General features: G+C 38.5%; 1 protein-coding gene across 1 annotated transcript in view; it reads left to right on the forward strand.

The window, feature by feature from the left end:
• PALMD (palmdelphin) overlaps positions 1 to 23,804 on the forward strand; it is a 50,395-nt gene that overhangs the window by 19,385 nt on the left and 7,206 nt on the right. The window contains exons 3-6 of the mRNA XM_032867203.1: positions 4,586 to 4,710; positions 22,848 to 22,962; positions 23,098 to 23,131; positions 23,245 to 23,358. Of these exons, the coding sequence (XP_032723094.1) occupies positions 4,586 to 4,710; positions 22,848 to 22,962; positions 23,098 to 23,131; positions 23,245 to 23,358 (388 nt within the window). The remainder of the gene's footprint in view (positions 1 to 4,585; positions 4,711 to 22,847; positions 22,963 to 23,097; positions 23,132 to 23,244; positions 23,359 to 23,804) is intronic.

Consider the following 23,804-nt stretch of genomic DNA (forward strand, 5'->3'; position numbering starts at 1 on the left):
AAAACTCCATTTCCGAGGTGGCACCTCTTTTCAATACTTGCCAAAGTCAGTCTAAAAAGTCATACATGAGGGGCACCTGGGTGGCTCAGTCGTTAACGACTTGCCTTCGGCAGGGTCCTGGGATTGAGCACTGCATTGGCGGGAAGCCTGCTTCTCCCTCTCACACTCCCCCTGCTTGTGTTCCCTCTCACTCTCTTCTCTCTCTCTCTCTCTCTGTCAAATAAATAAATAAAATCTTTATTAAAAAAAAAAAAAAGTCCTACATGATCTGCCATATAGGTTTGCTTTCTGGAGATTGCTTTCTGGAGATTCCAGGAGATTGTTTAATCCAATCCAAACAGAACATTTATAATGTTTTGGATTGCCGAACACTGTTGTGCAGATTGTGTACAGCACAAAAATACCCGAGAAAGGGGTGCTAAAACCCCTGCCTACACTCCCTTGGAACTGGGCACGCTGGCATAGGGCTGGTTCTGGCTGAAGGATGGCATTTCTTTTTCTCTGCACAAAGGTGCCATACATCTTCCCAAGCTGTGCCCTGAGCCAAAGGGGTGAGGTGAGAAACAGCAATTTTTTCTGATTTTCATATTAATACCACAGAGACTAGCAGTGGTCCTGGAGAGCTGTAGCCCTTCTCCCTGCAACCTAGTGGGGAACCCAGGATTAAATAAATAATTAGGACAATTAAGAGACGATTTTTTAAATTTAAGTAAGAATATAAGGAGTAACTCTTTAATCTGAAGTGGTCAAAGCAAGACTATTAAAGGTGTGGGATTTCAGCTGAGTCTTAACCGATTGGTAGGATTTGTATGGGTGTATAGAGAGCCTTTGAGTAAAAAAAAAAATTATTAATTACTTATTATGTGTCAGGTACTAAGCAGGACACTAAGAACACACAATAAAGTTTGACCTAGGTCTTTACAATGATAACTGACCCAGAACCTTGAGATGACACAGAAGCACCATGATGAGCCCTGCTTATTCGAGGTACAAACTATAAAAGGAACACAAAGGAAAGAGTGGCTGTTTGCATCGTGTTTTACAGAAAATGGTAAGCTGGACCAAACAGGAACTAGGCACCATTATAAATGGGGCTCAGAAATGTGCAGAGGTGTTTTTTTAAACATCCATTTATTTATTTATTTATGAGAGAGAGAGAGAGAGAGAGAGAGAAGAGTGGGAGAGAGAGTCTGACACAGACTCCCTGCTGAGCATGGAGGGCCCCCCACGGGGCTCAATCTCACGACCCTGAGATCACGACCCGAGCCGAAACCAAGAGTCTGATGCTTAACCAACTGTGCCTCCCAGAACCCAGAAATATTTTTAAAATTGATTCTACAATACCCTCACCAAGTCAGGAAAGCTCTATCGGCCCCTATAGTCACCAGGTGTTCTTTGATGTTCCTCTTCATCCATCTGTCTCCGGTCCACTGACTGTCCTCAGCACTTTCCTGATTGCCAAATATTTTGTTACACTTCAATGACACTTTAAACAACACAAACACAAACATTTACAAAGCTCTGCTCTGTGTCATTAGTACATACATTGCAAAATAAGAGTAGTAACTCACTCATATTCTTTGGCTCTGGAACTGGGCAATCATACCAATGACATGCTGGAAAGGGAATTTCTGAGGACATGAGGAGCATTCTAACTTTCAAACATTTCTGAGATTTGTACACTCTGCGTCTCCTCACCTAGTAACGTGATCACAGTCTGCCACCCAGAAACACAAACTACACTCAACTTAGAAAACTTTTCCGGAAGTCCATTTGATTCATGGTATGAAAAACTAATTTATTCTTTTTTTTTTACTTTTTTTTTCAAGATTTTATTTATTTGAGAGAGAGAGAGAACGAAAAGGGAATGGAGGGGTGGGTCAGAGTTAGAGGCTAAGCAGGGAGCCTGATGCAGGACTCAATCCCGGGACTCCAGGATCATGACCTGAACTGAGCCACCCAGGCACCCCAAAACTAATTTATTCTTAAAGTCCACTCTAAATGCTATATAAAATGCAAAGTTTTTTGCAGAAAAACTTTCTATTAAAAAACTGCTCAAAGATCTATTACTGGCATGTCCTTATATTTTCATTTAGTTAATATGACTTTTGAATCTGAAGGTCGTTGTGGAACAGATTTTTCATCAACCTTATAGACAAAAGTACAAGTCTAAACAGTGACATAAAAACAAAATAACTATGTTTAAGTTGTTACAATATGTGATTGTACCATATCATTTAAATGCACATCGAAATTATGTATTTTATATTCAGAGGCAAAGAGCTAATTCACAAATTCATTTTTTCATTTTACCTCTGGCAAAGTTCTCCGCCAGAGGTAAATGACAATTTGTGAATTATGAACAAAGTTTTATGAGGCCAAAATTAAAATTATTCTTGTTCCTAACCAGACTAGGAACACTTATATAAGACTATATATCAGACTATATATATAACACTTATATAAGACTACATAGGCCCAAGTTCACATAACATATCACCAGAATTATTCTCTGCTCCCTGTAACTCAGCAATATAAGACCATCCCATCTAAATGTTTCTTTTTTTTTTTTAAGATTTTATTTATTTATTTGACAGATCACAAGTAAGCAGAGAGGCAGGCAGAGAGAGGAGGAAGCAGGCTCCCTGCTGAGCAGAGGGCCCGATGTGGGGCTCGATCCCAGGACGCTGGGATCATGACCTGAGCCGAAAGGCAGAGGCTTTAACCCACCGAGCCACCCAGGTGCCCCCCATCTAAATGTTTCTTATAGTGATATGGATGTAAATGACTGAAATTGTCCTCGTAGGTTTTTTGTAAGGACTATAATTTACTTTGATAGGTGTCATCTGTCTTCTTTATTACGCATTAACTATCATCACATTCCATCAAATAAAAATATATTAGAATTAAGATAAATTCTAAAATGATAGTATACTAAGATTTTCTTGGCATCTTTGATCTCAAAGATAAATCTTGACCTTGATTAATAACATTTAACGGTGTCTGTGGGAGAGCATTTCTACAAACAGCCGAAGAGCTATAATTAAGGGTTAAGACAACACTGAAGGAGAGACTCCCTTGCTACAAACTTTTCTTATGGGGTGTGTTGTTCACATACAATTGCTTGAAACTCTAAAAAGGATACAATGATCTAGGACAAGGTTCCTACTTGATCTAGTGGTTTTCAAACTGTGTTCTGTGCTTCCACAGGCTGCCAGGCCCCTTCATTGCTTCAACTAGAGCAATCCAGGTTGTATCAGTCCTACAAAGTGTAATTCCATATAATATATATTTGTAATCAATGTAATGCTTCTAATTGGTTTGAAAACCATTGCCTTACTTAAAATAGCCATCATTTGGTAATTACCTAGCACAATCAACGTTGTTTGAATTTTGTTTAAAATTCAAAGGTATTTATATCCTAGTAGTATTAACCCCATCACCCTTCTAAAAAAGTTCTCTTTACTCGGTCTCACTTTAATCATGCATCAGAGAAAGAATTCTCAGGAAATGCAAAGCTCCCATTCTTCTCTCCTCACCACTTTAGATACAGTGAATCCCCAAAAGTAATTTTTGAACAAATAATTTACACAGGTAGATTATATAGGGAGAACAGTCTTCTCCAGGAAGAAAAGAAAAAACTCAAACTCTTTGGAAATAGTGTCTAACACTTCCTATGTAAGACATGGATGGGATGCTAGCTAAGTTCCCTCCAAAATTTATACGTTTCTCATTTGCTTTAAGTCTTCTTAGGTTCAAGATCCAGCATTGTAATCCTTTCATGCAAATTCAAGGGGACTTTTTTTTCCATGTGATAAAACATAAATATTTTTTGTTTTGTTAAAGTTGACAAAAATTCAACTCACCTGTATTTAGACAGATCAGTGAATTTCTGCATCACGTTATTGGAACAAGTCATTTAGGCGAAGCTTAGGTATTTGGAACCAGGTAGCTTCTCAGAAGAAAGAAGGGTATTGCATAGGCAAAGTCATAAATGCTGACCACACCACTTAAGACCAACATTGAGTTAGTTTAAGATACAATAGCAATTTCTTGTTTTGCCCACCATTTCAAATAATCCCCCCCAATTTTTTTTGGAGCATTAGCCATACACTGTCATTGAGATGAATAAAAAAATGGCTTCAAGGAACATTTTACTTCAAAGACACAAGATGTACAACCATTAACCAAGCAAATAATAGATATCACATGATAAGATCCCCATACAACTGCTAGACATAGTGTCTATACACAGTGCTGTCCGATTCTGAGGAAAGAGAGTTCTCTGAGGGCGAGGATGGGGCTGTGGAAGGTATGGCGGGGAGAACAGAGATTTTCACAGAGAGGGAGGGACCTGAACTGGAACTTAAAAGAAAAATGGGATTTAGACACATAAAACTGTCTTTGGAAGGGGGTCACAAAGGGTGCAATGAAGGAAGACACCATATTTATTCAGGCAAGGCAGTGAGAAAAAATAATTTCTCTTTACTCTGTCCACTATTAAAATTCATGAGATTTCAAAGCAGCCAGAGATTGTGGAAATTACTGACTGATATAAGAACATCTTTATGTTTCCTGATATCAGAAAAAAGCCTTAAGGGAGAAATGGCTTCTAGATGGAGTCAGCACCGGAAAAGAACAGGAAGAGATGAAGAAACAAAATCAACGAGACCAGCACCAGATCCAGGTTCTAGAACAAAGTATCCTCAGGTACGGCCCTCACTGGGCTACTCCACAACTTTTTTTATTTTGGTTTTGCCCATGTTGCATGTATAAGAGCCATTCTTATTTTTAGAGACATAATCAGATCTTCCATCTGGATTTTTAATAAAGACCAAGGCAACACCAAAAGGCAATAGAAATTTTACTATAAATATCCCCTACGCATAGCAACACAATATTTATTTTTTAAATACATATTAGTGACTTACCCAAAGTTCTCCAAGCCTATTTCCTCATCTATAAAATGGTAGTAGCAATATCTATCTTTTACAGTTGTTGAGCAAACGAAAAATATATGTATTTTATATATTGTGGCTAAGCTACTGGCACCTACCTGGCATATAACAGGTGATCAAAAAACAGTCCTTGTTCACAGCCCCAACCCCCACTCTCGACAGGTGACAACTCAATGGATGTGTTTATACTGTTCCTCCATCACCCCTCTCCCAAGCTGTCCCCAGTCACAACCATACTTTGGAAGAGAAGACACTGTAGGAATACTTCACTAGCATTTTCTCTCTTCTACTTCCCTAATCATTTGGTCATAGGTGTTGACTTCACTTCTCGATGTCCTTCCTTGCCCATCACACAAAATCAGTCCAGAGTCAGCAACTTGCAACATAACAAGGAAAGTTTTAAAATTGCTTTGGCTTAAAATGAGGTGATGGATGTGAAAAAAAATTGAAAAGCTGGAATAGAAGATGGGGTTATTAGTATTACCACATAATATAGACAGCATGGAAGAAAGAGATATGGGAAATGTCACAATCATTTTCTAACCTGTGCGTGGAAAAAAGATGGGATTTCTTGTGGTATAATAATGACAACAATTTAAAGGCTATGGATCTTTGAAACATAGGTAGCTTTCAAAATCTCACTCACTGCGAATTTGTTCTCTTTAGTGAGAACTATAAGAAAGACCTGGAAGTTGAAAATATCCCGTGGCTTTACGACCACATTCTGTCCATCCTCACCACACTCCATAGACAGATTGCATTAGGTCTCAAATTGACAACACGGAGAAAAGTTTCCTTTTTAAACTGATTCTCATTTTACTTGCCTCGTTTCATACACTCATATATTTAAGAGCTAAAATCACTGATTATGTGTTCTTATTGAGATGTTTTTTAAATTAACAATTCTTAAAAAGTTATGTTGTAATCATTGAAATGTTTACATTCATGAACCCTCAGTTGCTTGCTTAAAGAGAAGTGTTTCTGAAAAGCAGATAACAAATACTTTAAAAATAACTCAATAAATCAACTCTACAATTTGGAAAACTTGATCCTGGTAAGGCGTCACTTAGCAAGAGCTTCTAACCAAACTCTGGCTCAACTGATGATTCCTTTCTCATCACCAACACGGAACCCTTATCTCTGAAGGACTTCTGAATTTAATCCATGCACACACACCCTGCACTTTGCAAACACCTTCATGCTTCCCTTCAGAACCCCCTGGTTAAGAGTCTTTGCTCCTACTAAACACCTACGACTTTCTCTGCACTTGATCATTGAAGTGGCGACATAGACTCAAACTCCATTAAGAAGTTTGGGTGGCATTGCAAGTAATCCCAGAGAATTTACTAGGGATCTACTGATTGCCTTCGGACCTTGCCTGAATGCTCTGAGAAGCACCTAAGTTTCTACTAGTACTGACCGTGCTTTGCCTAGTTAGAGTTCTTATCCGACCAAAAAAAAAAAAAAAAAAAAAAGGAGGAGGAGCAGGAAGTAGAGAAACCATATTTACCGGCCATATTACCCGTCAGATACTTTACATATATCATCTCATTTAATCTTCATAACCCTGTGACAAAGTGTCATCATCGTCACTTTTTGCCCAGAGGTTGAAGTATTCCCACAATTAGGACGTGATGGATCAGAAACTCATTCATGTGACTTCCCGATGCTGCCAATAAAGTGACAGCTCACAGCATTCCAAACCACACACTATGGTCTGAGAAGCTATTATCTCTTCCGTGTCTTTATTTTTTTTAAAGATTTTATTTACTTATTTGACACACACAGAGAGAAATCACAAGTAGGCAGAGAAAGGGGGGGAAGCAGGATCCCTGCTGAGCAGAGAGCCCGATGCGGGGCTCGATCCCAGGACCCTGAGATCATGACCTGAGCAGAAGGCAGAAGCTTAACCCACTGAGCCACCCAGGCACCCCTCTTCTGTGTCTTTAAAGCATGTTCGGTCCCTCGGTTCTCCTTTCTCCAAACAGCTCCTACCACACTCTGGATCTTCTTCCATGTTGCTCTGATGTCTGTATTAAATTACCGGTTCCATATCTATACTCTACCCAATTTCTGGCATCTCATTATGACTTATTAGACTTTACTTTTTTTTATTTTTTTGTTTTAATTTAAATATAGTTGAATATATTATTATATTAGTTTCAAGTGTACAGCATCGTGATTCAACAGCCCTGTACGATACACGATGCTCACTATGATAAGTATAGTCAACATTGGTCAACCATACACTGCTATTACGCTATTATTGACTGGATTCCCTATGCTTGGCTTTTCATTCCTGTGGCTTCACTGCAACCTTGTTTTAGATCTTCAGGGTGTCATTAACCATCAGGGATTCTTTATTAATACCAGACGATGTTAAGCCCCAAATATAAATAATAATAACACAAATGGTTCATTTTTAAACGGCCTCATGCAATTTGCAAAGCACTTGAACTTACATCACTGAATTCTCACAGCAATCCCAGCATGGCAGAGGTCGAAATAGGCTCAGAGAGGATAAGGGGATTAACGAAGGTCACAGAGTCATTAAAGGGTAAATTTGGGCCTCAAAGCAAGTCAGGCTCTGTGTTCTCCCACTATAGAACTAAAGAAGTATTCTCAAAATGCTAAAACCCCTAACACCTCATAGCAAATTGCTTTGTTTAAGGAATGGTCCTAAAAAGCCGTATTTGCAAAGAGTTAGTAAAGAATATGCATCGCTGTGACCCACGACGGCATGTTTGTCTGGTTAACAATGGGCAGGGAACAGAATGTTCTGAAGCAACACGGGGGAGACACAAAGTATCTGTGCCTTGTCTGTATCACGCAGCCTCTGCAGCCGCCCAGCATTAGAGAAATCACGTTGCCAAAGCCGCTTTATCTGTAACTGAACATTTTCTTTTCAGATCTTTCTAAAGCTGCTAAACTATCAGGTGCGTGTTGTTAAAGTCAATCTTTCCCCAAAACAACTGCCCACAGAGCCTCAGGAGCTTTTCTTAGCAGGTAAATAAAGTACATTTTCCTCTGAGCTCCAAGAAGCAACCCAGTCGACGGACAAACCGTGGAGCTGAACCATCCTCCTTCCCCGAGCAGGGAAAGCAGCCCAAAGCCTGGATGTGGTTTATCACTTGACTTGGGTGACTGCTCAAGGGTGACATTTGCCATCCGCCAGGCCTCTCAGCCAGAGGATAAGATTTTAATGGGAACATCAAAATAGAAACGTTGCTATTACCTCAGAGTCTGTAGCAGGGCCTGTCAGCCTCTGCTGTTTCCATTCCCCCTACTACTTACACGGTCTTGTGAGATGGAACTGGAAGAGCGCGGCCTTTGGCCTTCAAATCCCTGTTCTGCCAACCATAAGGCATAGAAGCCTGGAAAAGTTCTTCATCTCTTTGGGTCTCAGTTTCCATGTTAATAATAGTGGGACCATGAGAGCGACTTCACAGGATGCTGTGAGTCAAGCAGCTTCCAGAGTACCTGCCACATGGTAGGTGTTCAAAAAATATTAGATCCTGTTCCTTTTTAGGAGTCAAAATAATTAAAACTAGGACGGGGATGTTTATCTTTTGACCAAGATCTCTATTTCTTTATGGCAGTACAAAGAATCTTTTTCTTTGAGTAAACTGAGATCCCCACCCAACAAGGATTCCTCCCATTCGGACATAATTGATGGGTTTTCTTTACCGCTTGAAGACTGAAATACTAATGACAGCACTTAATTTTTACAGAGTGTGTAGTTATAAACCAGGCACTGCGTTAAGCACTTCATATGGATTAGTTCTTTGAATTCTCACAACCACCTTATGAGGTCGATAACATTCAATAAGTGAGAAAGATGATTTTTGTAGATCCTAACTTGTCTTGACTCATGTAACTAAAAAATTAAGACCCAGGACTTAAAATTTAATTAAGTCTTCATTATAAAAATAAATTATGTCCCAGATCCTGCAGACAAATTTCACATTAGTTCAATCCTGTAAATGCTACCCTTTTATAGCACTTTTCATTTCCAATCCATGCTATGATTTCACTCTCTTGCATCCATCATTTCATATAGACATTCAGATGACCCTGCCATATTGAGCACACTCAAAGTTCCCCTGACTCACACCTAACCTTTAAATAAAGCATGTCTGCTTATTCATCCTCTCATCTTTTCTTTCAGAGAGGCAACATTTCAGAAAATAAGTAGGTTTCCATGGTTTTTGTCTCAGAGACACATTCTTAGCTTTGGAACAATATTAGTGAGTATTTTGCCTGTTGCCCTGATTAATGCCTTAGGAAGAAATGTTCCCAGGAGGAAAATGGTATTGAACATCTCCTTCTGAATCACTTTGCTTAAATAGAGTTTCAATTTGCCTCCCAAATGAGCCCTGTTCTTACTGTGACCAGTGAACCATTTACTTCCTGATTATAGGCACAGGTGCAAATTCAACACTGACTTCTCCATCCAGACAGCATGTGCACACATTCATTGGCTGGCTTAGAAATCCTCTTCTGTCACATCTGTTGCTTTCCTCCATCCAATAGCCTACACCCAAAATGACCCCCCCACCACCACAAGCACCCTCAGAAGTATCCAAAGGAGACATGTCGTTCACATTCTAGATTCCTCTTTCCTATACAGCTGCCCAACTGCTCTCCATGACTTCCTCTGCCAAAATGCCTTGCATCCCGCTGCCCTCCAGACACTTGCTACTTTTTGAACTGTGTCCAAAGACCTCTGACTTTAATTGGAGCACAAAGAGCGCCTGACTGAAGTGCCATAAGCATAAAATGCAAAAGATTAACTGCCAAGGAGAATGAGGCAAACGCACTGCCTTCCCTTTGAGAAGGATTATCTACTTATGATTAATGTTCTCTAGTAAGGATTTTTTTTTTTCATAGTCCAAAGTACCCTTCTGACCCTCTGCCTTCCTTTAATGAGCTTTCATTTGTCTCCAAATGGTTAGGAAATGCCTGCCCATATGGTGCTAACAGTAAGCTGCATGAAGGAGTGGATTTCTCTGTGACTGTATGCCATGAGAAAATCTGAGGCACAGGCCATAACTGCAGCTACCACCACCCCCACATAAGTTAAGGGAAATTCCTCCACAAATGGAGATGCAGTATTAGGAAATGCATTCTGCTCATTATCATATGAAACAATAATCTACCCAGTTAACTCAAAAAAGTGCAGGCAAGATTCGATTTCAAAACGGATCCCAAAGGCCTGATGTAGAAATATAAAGGTTAAATGACTTTGTTGCTGGTTATCAAAGTTTATCAAAGTTCATCTCATGATTTCTGTCCGTATTGCACCCCTACCTGATGCTCGGATCTACCTGTGAAGGCCAGCTGTACCTTAATGAAACTAATGGTTCATCCAACAAAGCACTGCATGAAAAATAATCACATTCTAAATGTTTCTGTCTTCTTGCTCTGACCCAGCCAGCCGTAGCTAACATCACATTGTGGGAGAGAGGGACACAGTCTGCTTTTCTGTGACAATGCGAGAGAGAAGAGAAAGGGAAAGGAGGAAGAGAGAGAGAGAGAGAGGGAGAGAGAGAGAGGACCTAGCATTTGTTTCCTCTTCTTAAATTTGCTGTTGCTTAGAAACACTTAAGAAATGATTCTGAAGCAATTACATGAGTCAAAATCACTCCAAGCATGTTTTTCACTCTCCATATTTGACTAATTGGTTTATCAGGCTTGCAAGAATGCATCTGTTGTTGTTTTTAATTTCCCAGATATTCTGATAATTTTTAATTCAAGAGATTTTTTAATTTCACAAAAAGAGCAAAATAAATCAAATTTCTAGCAAAAATAAATAAATAAATATAAAGGAAGAAATCTATCCCCAACCCCCACCAGAGAAGGCCTAGTACAATGCCTAGCACATAGTAGGAATACCTGTGACTACATATTTATTAATGAATGGAAAAATATGCATGATGGATGGTTGGATGAATGGATGGATGGATGGTTGGCTGAATGGATGGCCAGACTTGAAAATACCAACTATGAAAGTGACCAGCTAAAGACTACACAATGACTTAAACACTAAGCCACTAAAAAGGAAAGACTTGAAAATCTTTTAAAAATAAAGAATAAGACCCAACTATCTTGAGTAAAGGGCAAAATTACATGACAGTTGTACCTCTGGTTTTTGAGGACACTGTTGATGGCTCACCATCACTTCAGTTTCTCACCCTTCCCCTCTTACATATGCTCTTTTATTTCCTTATTCCCCACCTTCTAGACTTCTCTGTTGTTCACACCTGCCAGTCTCATTCATAGGTTAGTAGAAATAGGGATTAAATTCACATAGAATAAATACTCCCCCACTGTGGTAGGCCAAAATGTAGATTAGAATAATACCAGTCCACTGAAGTTCAGTAATAACAGCTACCCTTTATGAAGCACATATTATGTCCTAAGAATTTTCTGAGAGTGACAATTCTCTGGGGGAAGTCTGATTGGCGTTATTTCACATATAAGGACACTAAAACACAGAAAGCTGTAAACCTAATAACAGTCAAGCCATGAGTCACACATAGATCTTTCTGACTGCAGACCCATTCCATCATGACTCACTCTGCTTGTTCTCGATTCAGTTCAATAAACATCTATAGAGAAGCCCCCACTTTGAACCCATCTTTATCTTCTAGAGGAGATTGAGAATCATAAGTGCATCAAAGCAACTATTAGTTACATTTACCTCTCTTTAGATCTTTTAACTTTTCAAAGCGATTTTACATTAATTATTTCATTCAAAACAACATTCAGAAACTTGAAACACAAATTTAAAACCATTAGTATGGATGTCATAAAACTTGGGCCATGTTGACATGAGTCAAGAAGGAAGAAAGGAGTAAATGAACGAAGAAGAAAGTGGGAGGGTAGTTGGTTTCAGTGATCCATACTTCAGGTCATGGTCATAAGGAATGTTCAAAAGCAGAGAGCCTTTTGTATAACGTGCTACCAAAGGGCGTAGCCCTCCCATGGCCCAAGAATGCCCCCCACCCCAGCTGCAGTCCCTTGGCTAAATTTATCAGCTTAGAAAGCTTCCACACCACACCCCTTGGAAAGCATCTTTTGTCTGCCACGAAGCAAGTGTCATTTAGTCCATTCAGACCACCCCAGGCAAACTGATCATTGTTGGTTATTCTATGTTATATTAAGGTTGGAAATTATATTTATTGGTCTTCAAATAATAGAGTTCTGTTCTTGGTATCAAATATGAATAATTCATACTAAAAGCAAAGCAAAAAACGATTATTCGTGGCTGCTCTATAATACTGTGGGAGGCAAAGGCTAAGGGTTGCAAGGCACAAAGCTGGTCATTATTTCTGAGTAGAGAGAGTCAGTGGCTGTATACATCATTGGATATGTTTTGTCATTTCATAATATGGTGACAAGTGGTTTATTCACTAAAAATATTTTCTCCTACAACTTTTTTTTTTTTTAAAGAAGAAAGATTCCCCAAATCATGAATAAGCCTATTTGCAGCTAACTTGCCATGACCTGGTGATAACAGTATTTGAAGGTCACTTGGGAAACTCATGACACCTATGGAGAGGTCAATTTGAATTATTATTCAAATTATTTAACTCTTATTAAGTGTTTCGCATGTACAACAAGGCTCTTTACAGGCTCTAATTAAAAGCCACACATCCAGTTTCTGTCCTACCAGAACATTCAAGAAGCCCATAACTAACCAATCTGCCATACCACACCAACCTCCAGAGCGTGCATTTATTTGCATTAATTTGAAAATTATGTTTGTAATCTGCACATGAAAGTGGCTGATTCCCTGAAAACCAGTTTGGTTTCTTATTTTCCGTGGCAAATGAAACCCTTAATTTACAAAATATGATTCTGATTAAGAGGGTTTGCTTTTCTACTGAATTATTATCTTCTAACATTACCTGCCTACATGGCAGTTTCAAATCAGTATCATCTTCCCATGAGATAATTATTAATATTTGCCAAGTTATATTAGGAGATGAGATTCACCCATGCAAAAGCTGCTTGCATGTAACCATAAATTATTCAGCTTTTCTAAACATCTGCTCTCTTCCCAATTACCAGAGCAGACTGATACTTTTTCAGTGTCACTGCTGGGCTAGCTCTCTGCCTCTTGTTATCTTGAAGTTGCTGTGTTGTAGTGCTCCTCCTGTTCTTAAATGCTTGGGATTAGAGGCAACAGATCTGGCTCAGGGCATACTGGGTGTCGTATGCCAAATGCCCTTTAATTCTCTGGCATGCTTACCCATAGCATGTGATTGTTTGCACTGGTGGGTTAGCTCTTCCTTATTAGACCCATGCCCTTTGGCAAAGGCAAATTCTTGTCCTATGCCTGTGCAGAGAAGTATTCTTCATCTTTTTTGATATACTTGTATTTCAGTTTGGTGAATAAAATGTACCTGACATGTAGTAAGTGCTTTTAAACAGTGTGTTAAATGTTCGATGAAATTTACCAGACCCCTAGTTTTTAAAAATAAAACAAAGAAGCACACCTTCTACTAGACTACATGTTCTCAATTTTATGAGAAAATATAGTTTGATAATACTATGAAGCAAACTATCTATCAAGATAAAATATCTTTAACCTCTGATCCATTAGTAATCACTTATTTGTCCATTACATATGATCAACACAGTGCAATCAAGATTATGGTTAGGGCACCTGGGTGGCTCAGTGGGTTAAGCCTCTGCCTTCGGCTCAGGTCATGATCTCAGGGTCCTGGGATCAAGTCACGCATCGGGCTCTCTGCTCGGCAGGGAGCCTGCTTCCTCCTCTCTCTCTCTGCCTGCCTCTCTGCCTACTTGTGATCTCTCTCTGTCAAATAAATAATTAAAAATATAAAAAAAAAATGTTCCTTTAAGATTACCGGGTTAAAGTCATCGTCTACATATACTCAATAGTATCTGTCACGATTCCAAACCTATACATTTAACTGAGTTATGGCTAAAAAATAAGTAAAAAGATTTTTTTTATTGTAAACCTTAGCCATTCAATAATAACTAGCTATAGTTCATATAAACCATGTCAGATTTGATCGTCTAGGAACATAAATTCCTTAACCGCTTTGCACAAAGCTGATTTATTTTTCTATTTTTACTGGCTAACTACCAGAAACGCAAGGTACTAATGAGTAATTTTGCAAATCAAAGAAAAAATATGGAAAAATCTCATCCAAGTGGTGACTCAAAGATTCATCCCCATAAGGCAATGCAATATTTAGTATACTGGTTTTGATGCTGTAAAAGATTCCATAAAAGCAATGGCTTAAACAAGACTAAAAAGTTCATTTCTCTCACACCCATAATAATTTTAGCAAGGGAAGAGGAGAAGCAATGTCCTATGAGATGATAAATGATAGAGAGACCCTGTTTCTTTCTGTCCCCTTGTTTTGCTTCCTAAGCAATGCCCATGATTGGATGGCCAAAGACAGCTCACCATCACCATGTTCACATTCCATTGTAGGAAGGAGAGTATAAATGGAGGGCAAACAGTTCTATTTTAAAGATACGACCTGAAAATTGCAGAGGCCACTTCTGCTAATATCCTATTAGCCAGAATTTAGTCACATGGCACCATTTAATGCAAAAGAGACTGGGAAATGGCAGGATAGCTAGGGAAAGATATAAAACTCAAGGTGTTCTATTACTAAAAAGAACAGAAGAAATGGATTGGGGTGAGGGGGAATTAGCAGGTTGTCAAAACAGACTGACCTATTATCTCATTTTTAAAATAGATAACATTTGTTAAATAGACACCATCCCCATAAATATTATGAAAATTCTAATAATGCTGGAGTGTTATTTTGGTTTTCTGTCTAGAACTGTATTTTTAAAGACAGGTGTGTCCCTGAAGCTATAGTAAACCCACACTTGCTCCAAAATCATTGATATTAAAGTTGAAGATCAAAATACCCAAATGGACTTGGTAGGTTTTCTTTATAGGAGTTGTCCTAGATGGTCCTCCTCTCCCTAGCAGAGTAGGAAGAGAAAAGGCTAACTACTACATTACCAGCTAATTCTTCCACGTCGTACCCTGTGCTAGGGGCTTATAAACATGATTCCATTCACCTCCCAAAGAAAACCTTTTGTGAACTTAATAAATAAGAAATTATGATTTACTAAATAAGATTCACTAAATAAGAAAACCGAAACTTGGTTGGGCTGAGTAAGTAAGCCAAGTGTGTTAGCTTTGGTTAACTTTGGGTTCACTTTCTTGTTTCCATGGGTAGAAGTGAAAACAAAAAAGTAGACCTTCCCACAAAATAATCACAAATGTAGGTAAGCCACCGGCCACCTCCTGTTCTCCCAAGATTCTGTGGGAAAGAAAGGAAAGAGAATCTGCGCCCAAGGGAAGAGTCAAAGATTACAACTGCTCACCACTCAAGGATGCATTGAACATCTGCTGGAAGCAAACACATTCTGAGAGCCTGTGAATCCCAAAAGAAACTGGATCCTTCTTTGTCTAGCTTGGGGTGGGGCTGGTGAGGTGTTCCTAGCACGTCCATCAACTGGTTTCAGAGGTGTAACAGTGGTAGCACAACCTGGATGAAGTCCTGCTGATTCACACCATCCCAGAGAAGTGATCGTGGGGTGCTCTTTGGGTGCAGTACTTGCTTTTCATAAGACAGCATGGGCTCCCAAGAGGCAAACAGGTCATCAGTCCTTTCAAAGTATCTAGCTAAAGCCAGTCATAAACTTAATTTCAAACACAGCAGCAGTGATTACCTTCAAACTTCAGCTTTATAATCAAATTACATCAACCAGCTTTTATTTAAGACCTATGACTTTGAACAACAGTTTTGTGCCTGAAAAAAAAAAGCTCTCTATAAAGTGCCTACAGCTGAGGTGAAACCTCAGACTCTGAAAGAGACTGTTCTAAGAACTTCTACCAAAATCCAAACTCAAGCAGCCAAAAAAAGAAAAGAAAAGAAAGGATAGAGAAGGAAGGAAGGAAGGAAGGAAGGAAGACAAAGTCTTGACTTTAATCCTGTTCTGACTGTCCGCTAAGCAGAAAAATTCCTAGTATAACACAGTGACCCTAATGAAGGCCAGGACAGAAATATTATCTTTATATGTAATGAGTCAACAATTTTACATGTGGGTGGACCCCAGCTTGAATGTCAATCTTCTCTCTCTTTATTATGAAAGGAAATAAGAAATCCTTTTACACTGCTTTGCAAAATGAATGTTGCATCTAAGTTCACAAGAATCCACTTTTTAAAGTTGTGTTCCCATAGTGGTTAATTAGAAAGTTGTTAAAAGCTCAGACTGTCGGCGCAGATTTGATTTCAAATTCTGCACTGCAACAAGCCACCTGTAAGCCTCCAGGCCAGTTGCCTGTCTAGGTACCCTGCTTGCTCATCTGTCAAATGGAACTAATAATGGTGCTCCAGGGGGTTGTTGGGAGGACTAATTAGGACAATGCCTGATACAGTGTAGGTACTCAGTACATTTTAGAGGTTGTTATAATTACTAGCAAATAAAATGATGGAAGGTAGGATGTAAATCTCCCGAGTTCTGGCCTTTTGGGCCCCAGTGGCAAACTTCATTAGGTTATTAGTCCTTGTTAACTTCCCCCAAAACTGAAAGAGATAAATGGACACTTAGCAGCAGAAAAATTGCCTTCTGAAGTAACCCCTTCTTGATGCATCCAGCATTTATGCATTGTCCTTTTTCTAAGACAAAAAATTACATGTTGAAATTGGATTGGGGACATTATTTTGTGATGATTAAGGGAGGTTATTACTAGAACAGTGCACGAAATGAAAGCTACCTGCTTTCACCTAGGGAGCTCTTGAAAATAACCCTATTTTTTCCCAGCAAATAGGCAAGTAGAAGAAAGATTCCAATAATGGATAGCATTACAAATCCTTTTCCATGTACTCTGCTTATCTAAATTGGCACATGATGCCTGCCCACCATCTCTCAGAAATCGTGAGAGGTGCTAACTCATCCATTAGGCCCTGCCTAACAGCCCAAGAGGTACAAAGAAGGATATTTCTCTTTCTCCGCCTGCCTGTTTCTCTTTCTCCGCCTGCCTGTTTCTCGTCAAACTGAATCAGCATTTCTGGGAGCTCAATTCCCATTCAGAAAGGTAATACCTTTTAAAGACGGGCATGGTGGCACTTATGGAAATTCTAACCCACCTGCTAAGAGATAAGCAGGTGAAGGTTAGAAAATTATCCCCTAGTGACCTTCCCAAAAGCTTTCCATGTACAAAAGAATTTTACATATATATAAATTTATATTTGTATATATAAAACTAAAACCTCATATATACACACAAAAGTATGTTTTTGTATGTGTGTAATATGATGAGTTTACAAACACATATATATATACACTCATGCAGATATATATACACACACAAATATCCCCAGTACTTCATTTATACTTGCTAAATTTTTGTCTCTACCCAAAACTTTTGGAAAAGGATTAAATATAAGTCCCTTATTTAAGCTCCAAATTCTTTTTGAGCTTTAAATCAAGGTTGAATATCCTCTTCACTATGAATGGTCACTGAGCCAGAAGAAAATCAATAAATGCATAGATAGATATAGATACAGAGAAATTTGAAAAGAAAATGAGCCCAAATGGTAATTTTAAATGAAAATAAGGCTGATTAAATTCTATTCAACAAATACTAGTTTGGATTCCATATTATAGCTATATGGAAAAGAGAAATAATGGCAAGAAAGTAAAAATATCAGAGAAATGGATATTTTTAAAATCCCTTATGAAGCATGTATCAAGCACCTACCAGCACCTGTCAAAGCTCTCTCAACCTCAGCACCATTGACACTTTGGACCAGAGAAGTCTTTGTCATGAAGGAGAGTTCTGTGCCTCCTAGGAAGTTTAGCAGGGTCCCTGGTGTCCGCCGACCAGAAGCCAGTAGCAAGTCTTCAAGTTATGAAAACCAACATGTCTCCAGCTTTGCCAGATGTCCTTGGTGGGAATATCACTGTTAGTTGAGACCCACCGTGCTACATACCCAAAAATAGTGTCTACATACCAGCTGCAATTTTTGTGAGGGTTTTTTTGTTTTGTTTTGGGAGGGTTTTTTAGGATTTTACTTATTTGTCAGAGAGCGAGAGAGAGCACAATCGGGGGGAGCATCAGGCAGGGGGAGAAGTAGTCTCCTGATCCCAGGACTCTGGGATCATGACCTGAGCCAAAGGCAGGCGCTTAACCAACTGAGCCACCCAGGCCCCCTGCAATTTTTGTTTTATGTTCTTTAAGAACAGGCAATCCTCAGAAACTTGGTGCATTATCTAGTGTGGAGCTTCTTAGATCTCCTCTTCTTCCATTGCCAGACTGCTATAGTGCCTTCCCTGGGAAAGGGAGGCCAGCAGCATCCAGGTACTTGCTCTGTTACTCTTTTCTGGGTTTCTCATCACTTCCACTGGCATGGTGAGCTGTCAGAAAGCTTTTCTGGAGGAACAAATCCTAATATTTATATTTGGATGTTACTTATTTTGTCCACAAATAATATACAGAAGTAACAAATCAACATATAAAAATGGGATATAGAGTTTTGTGTTGAAGTGAGAATTTTAGGAAATGCTCTGTATCAGTAAGCATTTCCTGTAGAGGTTTGTGATTCTAAGTAATTAGCACCAAGAAGCTTCCATTTTATGCGATTTAACTGACAGTTGGCTGTGACTAAATGATAAAGAACAGAAAGAGGGTGTTTGTTTCTGTTTGGTTTTCATAAACAGATGTGTCATCTGACTGCAACCTCATATTAATGCGTCTTTCACCCAGTGACTTGAAAACCTTCAGAAACATTCATTAGCAGATACTTTGATGAGGTTAGCAGGCTTTCAATACTCCTACCTTATTAGTCTAAAAACATCCATGAAAATCACATCTCTTTACGTTACCCATGGGCCTCTCTACAGTGGAAAACACTACAAATACCAGTGTCTTTCTAAGTCCCTGAGATGTAATTGGCCAAACAGATCCAGAATCTGTCTCTGTTCTCCACCTATGGAAAGGGGCAAAAACAGGAAGAAACTAGCATTTGCTGAATGCTTGCTATTTCTTTTATTCTTTATTATACCCTGTGAACTAGTAATATTGCCCAGATCTCTAAATGCTTAATTGCTCCAGGATTCAGCCCTTGGTAACCCTGTCTTTCTAGGAAATCTTATCCGTTCCTATAGCCATAAATATGAACTCCCAGATTTATTTCCTTTAAGATTTTACTTATTTGAGAGAGCAAGCACGAGTAGGGGGTCAGAGGTGGAGGAAGAGGGAGAAGCGGACTCCCCACTGAGCAGGAAGCACCATGCGGGGCTCAATCCCAGGATCCTAGGATCATGATCTGAGCAGAAGGCAGACACTTAACAGATTGAGCCACCCAGGTGCCCCACTAACTCCCAAATGTATAATCAAACCCAGACTTCTCTGAGCTCCTGACTTTTATATCTAGCTGTTTTCTCATGTCACCATTGGCATAATTAATTAATTAATGATTAATTAAAATTAATTTTTAAAACTATGGCCCAGGACAAAATTAATTAATTGTTCATTAATTTTAGTTGACCAAATAGATGCTGAACAAATATTTTTGAATGAATGAATGAATGAATGAATATAATGAGGCTTAGCAAGGTCTGCTGACTTGTCTAGGGTCACATGGTAAGCTGGAAGATGAACCAGTATTTAAACCCTGGTCCATTGGTTCCACAGGTGAATCCTGCAGTCCAAGAGCTACTTGCAGCAATGATTTGAACAGCCTCATTTTCTACTCAAAGGTCCTCATTAGACTCTCTCAAACATGCTATTGGGTAAAGGACCCTGTGAGACAAGATGTAGAAGGAGAAAGAAACACAGCATATGGCAGAAAACCTTTAATAATTATATCATAATAACACTTAACATCTGATATCAATCATATACATCACCTCTTCTTAGCTTCACCAAATTTCTGTATAAAGTAAGGCAGATACCATATTCTCATTGTATATGTTACAAAACCAAGTTTCAGGGAGGTTGAAGGAAATGGTTCTCAAAAGTGCTGAAGAGCAGAAACAGAATCATCCAGATCTATCGCTTTTAGTATAGACCTTTCCATTCTCCCAACCAACATGCATGCCCACAACTCTACTGATGGACAGACATGCTAGCATGGATGGAGATAGATTTTTTTATATAAAAATTTATTTAAATTCAATCAGTTAACATATAGTGTATCATTAGTTTCTAATATAGAGTTCAGATATCATCATCCATTGCGTATAACACCGAGTGTTCATTACATCATGTGCCCTCCTTAATGCCTACCATGCAGTTACCCCATCCCTGCAACTCTCAGTTTGTTTCCTATAGTTAAGAGTCTCTTATGGTTTGTCTCCCTCTATGACTTCATGTTATTTTATTTTCCTCCCCTTCCCCTATGATCCTCTGCTTTGTTTCTTAAATTCCACATAGGAGTGAAACCATATGATAATTGTCTTTCTCTGATTGACTTATTTCACTTAGCATAATACCCTCCATTTCCATCCACATTGATGTAAATGGTGAGATTTCATCTTTTTTGGTGACTGAGTAATATTCCCTTATATAATATACCACATCTTCTTTATCCATCCATCAGTGGAAATCTGGGCTCTTTCCACAGTTTGGCTATTGTAGACATTGCTCCTATAAACACTTGGGTGCAGGTGCCCCTTCAGATCACTACATTTGTATCTCTGGGGTAAATACCTAGTAGTACAATTGCTGGGTCATAGGGTAGCTCTATTTTTAATTTCTTAAGGAAACTCAATCCTGTTTTCTAGAATGGCTGCACCAGCTTGCATTCCCACAAATAGTACAGAAGGGTTCCCCTTTCTCTGCATCCTCACCAACATTTGTTGATTCCTGATTTGTTAATTTTAGCCATTCTGACAAGATTGAAGTGGTATCTCACTGTAGTTTTGATTTGTATTTCCCTGGTGCTGAGTGATGTTGAGATTTTTTTCTTGTGTCTGCTGGTCATTTTTGTATCTTCTTTGGAGAAATGTCTGTTCATGTCTTCTGCCCATTTCTTGACTACATTATTTGGGTTTTGGATGCTGAGTTTGATAAGTTCTTTATAGTTTTTGGATACTCGCCCTTTATCTGATAAGACATCTGCAAATATCTTCTCCCATTCGGTAAGTTGTCTTTTGGTTTTGTCAACTATTTCCTTTGCTGTGCAAAAGCTTTTTATCTTAATGAAGTTCCAATAGTTCATTTTGCTTCTTTTTCTCTTCCTTTGGAGATATGTCTAGCAAGAAGTTGCTACAGCCGAGGTCATAGATGTTGCTGCCTGTGTTCTCCTCTAGGATTTTGATGGATTCCTGTCTCATATTTAGGTCTTTCATCCATTTTGAGTTTATCTTTGTGTATGGTGTAAAAAAATGGCCCAGTTTCATTCTTCTACATGTGGCTGGCTGTCCATTTTTTCCAATATCTTTGAAGAGACTTTTTTCCATTAGATATTCTTTCCTGCTTTGTTGAAGATCAGTTGACCATAAAGTTGAGAGTCCATTTCTGAGTTCTCTGTTCTGTTCCATTGATCTATAGGATAACAATCACACCTCAGTAACTTCTAAGAAAACAAAAGTACTACATTTTACCTGGAGTTCTATGATAAATGAAAAATCTTCCTCAGTTACAAATAGCCAACCACCAATGGCCAGAGGCAGCAGGAAAGTCAGAATTTTGAAGCTCAAGCAATGAGTGAGAGAATAGTCAAGCAGACCATATCTTCATCTCTTACTGATGTGACAATAGCACAAGATTTTTGAACTCCCAGATCCATAATCATCTTAAAGAAGGAAGTCAAGAAAACTGACAATTATCATAGCAGATGTGAATACCTGTGGCTCTCACCTCCTGGACTAGTTGCTCTGCCTAATCAGCCATCCCCAGAGGCAGCGACGTTGGAGTTTAGGGCATTTGGCTGAGAAACTATGCATATGTCTTGGTAGCCAAGGGTCAGCCTTACTAATTTCATGAGTGCCAGTGCCTGTATGTTTTTATACAGGACAGAATTCATGACAACACACCCCGATGTTAACTTGAATCAGATATGCAGCTGCACTCTGGTCAAGATTCCAGCTCAGAATGTTTGCGACAGTCCAATTTCAAATGTCTGTTTCTTTGTCCTTATAAGTTCCCTTACATTTCATCAGGCCATGTGTGCCTTTTTTTTTTTTTCCTCCAGAAAATGTAGTCTCTATAAACAGCAGCAACTGAGTCCACTACCCTAGGTTTTGTCCATTTCTCATCTCTCTACCCTACTCATTATAATATGGCACAATTCTTAGGAAACTGTAAAATTAAAAGGAGATGTCATTTTCAGTGATAGGATACTCAGGGTTTCGAAGTGATAATTTTGATTATTAAATTAATTCTAAATATTATAGTCTTATAAAGTGTTGATTGGTTAGAAAAAAGTAATTATAATGCTTTCTCCAAATAATTTATATGGAGACTTAGGTAAGAAAAATTGGTGAGCTACATAATAACTACCAATGAACCATTCCTTTTGGTTCAACTTTAAACTTAAGTCTCTTTTAAAAGAAATTTCTCTAATTATTTGGACATAACATTAGTAATTGCAATAAAGAAAATGAGGCAAGGTTCAAACACTTTACCTAAGAATTCCCTTTGTCAGAAAAATTTTTTGTTTTAACTTGAATTAAAAACTGTTAAATCAAAGTCAGATGTTATATCCCTTATATGTACTAAATGTGGTGGTTGGTGTGATGCTGTGTTCTTAAAAGGTACCCAGATATTTACATGCAGTATTCCAAGGAAAGTGTATATATGGAGAAAATATATTTGGGAACTCTGCATTAGTACTGCCTTAAGCAATGAAAAGCATATCTTTCTGTTGTCAGACTTGAGAAAGAAATCCAAGATCTTGAAAAGGCTGAGCTCCAAATCTCAACCAATGAAGAGGCAATTTTAAAGAAACTAAAATCAGTTGAGAGGACAACAGAAGACATAATAAAGGTGAGCATTAACATTTAAACTATGAGCTCCTCCCAGAATGAGTCCACAAATAGTATATAATTCTTTAAACTATATCCACATTTAGAATTTATGTTTTAAACTGTATTAATCATGGAGGATTCTTTTTTCTTATAGTCTGTGAAGGTGGAAAAGGAAGAAACATCAGAAGGTATGTTTCCAAGCATTCTATTTTATGGCTATGACATTTTTAAATAAACTCACAGAAATTTTTCTCATTATTATATATCCTAAATGTATTTTGAATTAATATTAATTTTACAGAGTCAATTGAAGACATCTATGCTAATATCCCTGACCTTCCAAAATCCTACGTGCCTTCCAGATTAAGGAAGGACAGAAATGAAGGAATAGAAGATGATGAACAAAACAGAAAAGGTATATGAAAAATCTGTATCCAGACGCAGGTTCTCAAATTCAGATTTTACAATGTCAGATATTAGCAACTTGCTAAGACATCTGATGCTTCAGGTGAAGCAATGGTCCAAGTTCCAAGAGGTATTTGAGTCACTTGCATTGGTAAGGATAAAGGGGTTACAGTATTTATGCAAACTAGATAGAGACAAAGAAGGTCAAGACTTGAAAGAGACAAACTCTTAAAAGCATAGCTCCCCTGCTCAAAAATCTCTCTCCCCAAGTACTCCATCTAGTAGACACTCTCTTGGATTACTAAGATCCTTTATGAAAATAAAAATATCACCTTGGAAACTTTAGATATGATTTACCCCTGTGTGGGAGTGATTTTCATAAAACATACTTCAAAGTCTCCAGACAAAATGAAGGCTTGTCTGGGGGCAGGGAGGGAACCTTTGAAGTTTAGATTA

Source organism: Lontra canadensis, unplaced genomic scaffold (genome assembly GCF_010015895.1).
Source record: "Lontra canadensis isolate GAN:19392208 unplaced genomic scaffold, GSC_riverotter_1.0 scaffold33, whole genome shotgun sequence".
Classification (NCBI taxonomy): domain Eukaryota; kingdom Metazoa; phylum Chordata; class Mammalia; order Carnivora; family Mustelidae; genus Lontra; species Lontra canadensis.